Source organism: Buceros rhinoceros, unplaced genomic scaffold, assembly GCF_000710305.1.
Source record: "Buceros rhinoceros silvestris isolate BGI_N320 unplaced genomic scaffold, ASM71030v1 scaffold1407, whole genome shotgun sequence".
Lineage (NCBI taxonomy): Eukaryota > Metazoa > Chordata > Aves > Bucerotiformes > Bucerotidae > Buceros > Buceros rhinoceros.
Window position 1 is genome coordinate 47043 of NW_010421350.1, and position 5860 is coordinate 52902.

The 5860-nt window shown below is 40.8% G+C and overlaps 1 protein-coding gene across 1 annotated transcript in view; it reads right to left on the reverse strand.

The window, feature by feature from the left end:
* Positions 1–516: 516 nt before the first annotated feature.
* LOC104496470 (utrophin-like) overlaps positions 517–5860 on the reverse strand; it is a gene marked incomplete at both ends in the record, with an annotated part of 28906 nt that continues 23562 nt past the window's right edge. The window contains one exon of the mRNA XM_010139595.1: positions 517–706. Coding sequence (XP_010137897.1) covers positions 517–706 — 190 coding nt within the window. The remainder of the gene's footprint in view (positions 707–5860) is intronic.

The window sequence follows — 5860 nt, forward strand, 5'->3', positions numbered from 1 at the left end:
TCTCAGGTTTCAAGCACGTGGCCTGTACAGGAAGGCCAGCTGGGGAGCTGTGGGGCAGTAGGAGGGAGAGAAGAGGTGATCCAAGCTCGACAAGTTCTTGGATTGCTGGAAAAGCAGGAGAAGGAAGGCGGCAGGCAGGGACAGGAGACAGCCCAAGAGGGCTTTATTTGGAGGAAAGTAGATTAAGCTGTTTGGTTGCACAATCACACAACATTACTTGGTTTAATCAAGTAAATACTTCCCGAAAACAGCCACCCTCCAATGTTTAATGTACTTCCTGAATACGGTCATCCTCCAAGGACATTTAAGAGCCCTCAGTGCCACAGATGTCCACAAAATCTCTATTTCTAACCCCAGGAAAAATCTGCTTCCTTCACACACCTGACTTCTAAAATACTGGTTTTTATACACCTTCCAACAGGCTGCAGGTTTCCCCACTCCAGCAGACAGCTTTCCTTCATAACATTTGCTATTGAGAAAAGGCATGAACAACAGCAGTATTCTTTAGTTTCTCACCTGCATCTGCCTTCTGAGCTCCCTTATGCAGGCTCTGTCCTGAGCAGTGTTCTCACGCTGGGATGCATCTGTTAGAACATTAACTGTCGTCTCTGCCTCTTGAAGCCACTTGAGGAAGCTCTCCAGATCCTTGTGTGAGGCCTGTACTGTCTTCAGCTCTGTCTCCAAGAAATTCTGCCTATCAACAGCTCTGAAAACAAAGTAAGTGTTAGAATACTCCCCTTAGCACACAGCATTGCATACATCATAATGAAACCACTGAAAGGAAATCTCGAAGTTATCTCTATTATAAAGAAGCCATACATCTGTCACAGCTTGCTTTATCATTATTTGTATCACTGTTTCTCTGGTTATTTCATCTACAGCTACCCACAGATGTTCTAAATTGGTTATGTATGTCATAGCCCTTTTAAAAAGGCACGTGGAATAAATAAAGTTATTAATTAAAAACCTAGGTTTTCCTTTTTCAGTATTACCATCATGGAGTTATGCTACCCCGAAGGGTAGAAGTGTTACTCCCATCTGCAAAAAGCATGAATGCTTTTCTTCAACAAAAATCAGAGCAGAAGCACTGAAGGTTTGGGGGATTTTTTTTTCCTTTCTCTGTTATAGGAGCAGAAAGATTTCCTTAAATATTTAAGAGTTGAAGTGCTGAGGGACAAAAAGTCAGATACCTGGTTCTATTTGCTAAAAGATCAGACTGTTGACACTATCACTCAAAACAGACTAATACACTGCCACCAGAACAGTCAGGCCATGTTCAACATGCTCAAATCAAAAAAAAAAGACTGGCAGGATATAATCCAAATTTTCAATCAATCCAAAAGATCTCTGGTTCATACAAACAAACATTTGTTCATAAAAGATTCTTTAAGATGTAAAGAGTTTTTTAAGGTGTAAGGAACTCATTTAAAACTTTTGGACTATATTGTTGGTAAGCTATTTCAAAAGATTTCCTAGGAAAAACGTCACATTATACTTCTGTATAACAGAACCATTTCCTTGTCACTGAAGTGAAACTCAGATGGGCAACTGTTACAGTCAGCGATTTTAAGAGATCTGATTAACAATGTTAATTAAAGCATGACAAGCTAAATTAAATCCATTTGAGGCTGTTATTCCGCAGTGCCCCTTTTCCCAAAATCAGGACAAAAGAAACAAGCTGTCCCACACCAGCACAGTGTGTGGAAACTGCTAACAAGGCTACTATCTAGAGTGTTGCTGCTGAATAGGTAAGAAGTTTAATTTTATTTTCACATCAAGCACTGACAGTATTGTAAGATTTCAGGAATAAAGTGGTATTTAATTTCAAAATAAGGCCAAAACATTCAGCATTTAAAACTTTCACATGAATTGTACACTTCAGACAGGCCGATCAAACTTAGATGTTTTCTGCCTTCTCTTGCTCTCCTCAGGATTTCTTTCCTCCCTGCCATGCTGTGGCAACTGCTCAGCATTATCAGGGAATCCCTGTGTTTAGAATCACGAATTTCAAAAGTAGTTAAAATATTCTTTTTAGAAAAGAAGCTGCAAATGTTCAGTACCATTCAGGATGAAGTTTCAAAGCAAGTATTTTGATTTACTAGCACATTAGAAAAGACAGATGCAAGGAAAAGCTGTTTTCTTTCAAGGGCAGTAAAAAACAAAAAAAACAAACAAACAAACAAAAAAAAAAAATCAATCTCATGCAACCCTGATTCCAGGCTTACATTTCTAAATATTAGCATAAACAAGTGAATTTTCTAGAGACTGCTTCCAAAAAGATAGCATTGCAATCTTCACTTTAGCAGCTTAGGTCTCATGTCTCTTGTTAATAATCATTTTATCCAAAGTAAGACTGCATGAATCATTCCTGACTTCATGCTTGCCCAGGTTTTGGCTACTGGTAAATGACCAGCAGGGCAAGAATTCTTCATTCTTGCTTCTCCCTTGAAGCTCTGAAATGCTTCACCCACTCGATAAAAAAAATAATAAATAGCATTCTAGAGATTACAAATGGTTTGATAGATACTGCCTTGAAAAGATAACAAGCACCAGCTCAGAAATCAGAGCACACCAAAGAACTGCAAGAAAAACGTAGAAGTAAAAGCAGTTGTGAGCTCTGACTTCAAAAACCTTTCCCTCTGCAGGGAATTTCTTCCCTAGCAGGGGGTTAAGGCCAAAGGTGGAAGAACAGGAGTGACAACAGGAAGAACAGACTGGTAATAAAGGTGACCTTCAAAGAAAAAGAAAAGCCCCAAAGGATGAAACACTGTAAGTGACCCAGATCTCTAAATCTAAGTACTGATGTAGTGGGTAGGAATTGAGACAACGTGAACTTTGTAGCTAATAACATTCATTGAAGAAAATGGTCTTCAGCCCAAAGTTTTAATTTCTCAAACTTTCTGCTTGGTTGAAATTGAAGGAAAGAATGAAATCCTATTACAGCCCTAATGCTGTCATGATATTTGAATTAAAGCTGAAATTCATTCCTTTCACTAAATACATATTCAGCAGCAAAAATTAACAGAATTACAACTAATGTTCTAAGATTACTTGAGTGCTTTTAAAGAGGACCTGTATAGCAGTAGCAAACCACTTCTACAGAGCAGACGCACATACTTTCATTTCCTTCCAGTACAGGCCACAAACATAAAACAGAAAATGATGGAGAACCCTGTACTGCAGACTAATGACTACCGCATGCTATAAAGAGATGACTCAGAGTTTTAAAGAATTGTAATACAATTAGAACAGCCCCAAAAGACAGAGGATCCTTCCAGGATGTAAGAATTAAAAGAAAAAACTCAGAGAATCCTTTACAAATGCAGGTAACTTCACTTAACACGGTGATAGTGAAGAAAGAAGCAGTTTCTATTAGAAAACACACATCCAAGAAGAAAATTGTAACTCTGCTATTCAAGCTTTCATGGCATTGTTTCAGGTCTCTGTTCCACCTAATTATTTTCAGATTTAAATGAAAAATCTGCAATGCATACAACTGCGTAATCAAAAGAAAGTCAGAAAATAACATTTGAGACAGTACAGACAGCAACTATAATCCATTTCTGAGGAAGCAAAACCACACAGAATTACTACGGTTTCACCCTGCAGTACAAAAATAGAACACGAGCAGCCACTGCACAAAGCACCCAATTTAAACAATATCAAGTTGGGAAGCTTCAATCTCTTAAGGACAACAGTTTTAAACTAAGCTCCTTCAACTTTACATGCCATGGGTAAAGTCTTCCTGGTAGTGTTCTTGTGCTATTCAGGACTGTGATTCTCCCAAGTGACCTTACTAAAGATTCCTTCCACAACTTCCAACCACAGAAAAAATTGGTGTTTTAAACACAGATCTGTAAGTCCTAGAGCCACATTTGTGCTCCATGTGGAGCATGACCATATCTGGACTTCTGTTTGACACGGTCTCCACAACATGCTGTGGACTGTTTGGTGGATAAGGAATTACTTGGATGGTCTAGACGGTAGTGGTCAACATCTCAATGTCCAGATGGGGATCAGTGACAAGTGTCCCTCATGGGTCCATGCTGGAACCGGTACAGTTTAATATCTTCATCAATGACGTAGATGGGAGGATCGAATGCATCCTCTGCAAGTTTGCACATGACGCCAAGCTGAGTGGTGCAGTTCACACACCTGAGACGTGGAAAGCCATCCACAGGGACCTGGACAAGCTGGAGAAGTGGGACCATGTGAGCTTCATGATGTTCAACAAGGCCAAGTGCAAGGTCCTGCACCTGGGTTGAGGTAATCTTGGTATCAATAGAGGCTGAGGGATGATGTGATTGAGAACATCCCTGCAGAGGACTTGGGGGTACTAGTGGATAAAAGGCTGGACACGGGTTAGCAACGATGCGTTCACAGCCCAGAAAGCAAACCATGTTCCAGGCTGCATCAAAAGGAGCATGGCCAGCAGGTTGAGGGAGGCCATGCTGCCACTCTACTCTACTCTGGTGAGACCTCACCTGGAGTAGCGTGTCCAGCTCTGGAGTCCTCAGCTCAAGAAGGACACGAAGCTGTTGGAGCCACAAAACTGATCAGATGGATGGAGCACCCCGGCTATGAAGAAAGGCTGAGAGGCTTGGGGTTGTTCAGCCTGAAGAAGAGAAAGCTCCAGGGAGAGACCTTACTGCAGCCTTTCAGTACATAAAAGGGGCTAATAAGAAAGATGGGGACAGTCTTTTTAGCAGGGCCTGTTGCAACAGGACAAGGGGTGATGGTTTTAAACTAAAAGAGGGGAGGTTCAGACTAGAGATAAGGAAGAAATTATTTACAATGTGGGTGGTAAAACACTGGCACAGGTTGCCCAGAGAGGTGGTAGATGCCCCATCCCTGGAAACGTCCCAGGTCAGTTTGGACAGGGCTCTGGGCAACCTGATCTAGTGGAAGATGTCCCTGCTCACTGCAGAGGCGTTGGATTAGATGACCTCTAAAGGTCCTTTTCAGCCCAAAGCTTTTTATGTAAAACCCTGCATGTCCTGAAATCTGCCACGGGAAGTAAGCCTTGTCACTCAAGGTTCACTAGGACGTCTATTTATTACATTTAAAGCAAGTATAAAAACCTTCACTCCCTTGAAATGGTGCTTTCACTGCACATCCTCTCCTTTCAGTTCCAATCTGCTGCTCCATGGGGAGCAATACCCCTCTTCCAAGGTTGCAGACTGTAAAACAGTACCCTGTTGATAACTGAGGAGCTTCAGTCATACACAACAGAAAGCAACTGCTTATTATTGCAGACTTTAAGTAGATTTTAGAGGCTTCCAGGTAGGAGCTCTTCTTTCTGGTCATCTGCGCCAAGTGGCCAGCAGTTCTACGCCAGTTCTAGCCAAAGCACTGAGAAGTTTGTAACAGCTGTACCCTGCTGTTACTGCTAGTCCAACAAGGAAGAATTTTCCCTCCACCCTCTAATTACATCTTCAATCCCAGATGTCACTATAACATTCAGATGAAGTTAATGGCATTTTTCGAAAAATTTAGTTTACTTTGAGGAAAGAAAGGATGATCTGAAGGTGAAAATGCTGTAGTCCCAAATCTTAATGTGGATGAATGTTCGGGAAGGATCATTTCAGGGGATAACCTTAACACTAGGACCTAATTCAGAAAAAGTAAAAATAAAAAGCCAGCAAAGTTTTGTCAAAGCCTTTTCCGCAGTGCTGGAAGTTTTCTGAAGAACCATGAAAAGAAGTTATCTGCATCACACAATTATGAAACATTTTACTCACTTGAAAAATCCCATTGCTCAGAGATTAACAAATTTGTATGCTCTCACCAAAAAAAAAAAAAAAAAAAATCACACGGAATAAGCCAAAGTTTAGCCTATTCTGTCCCTCATGTTTCAACA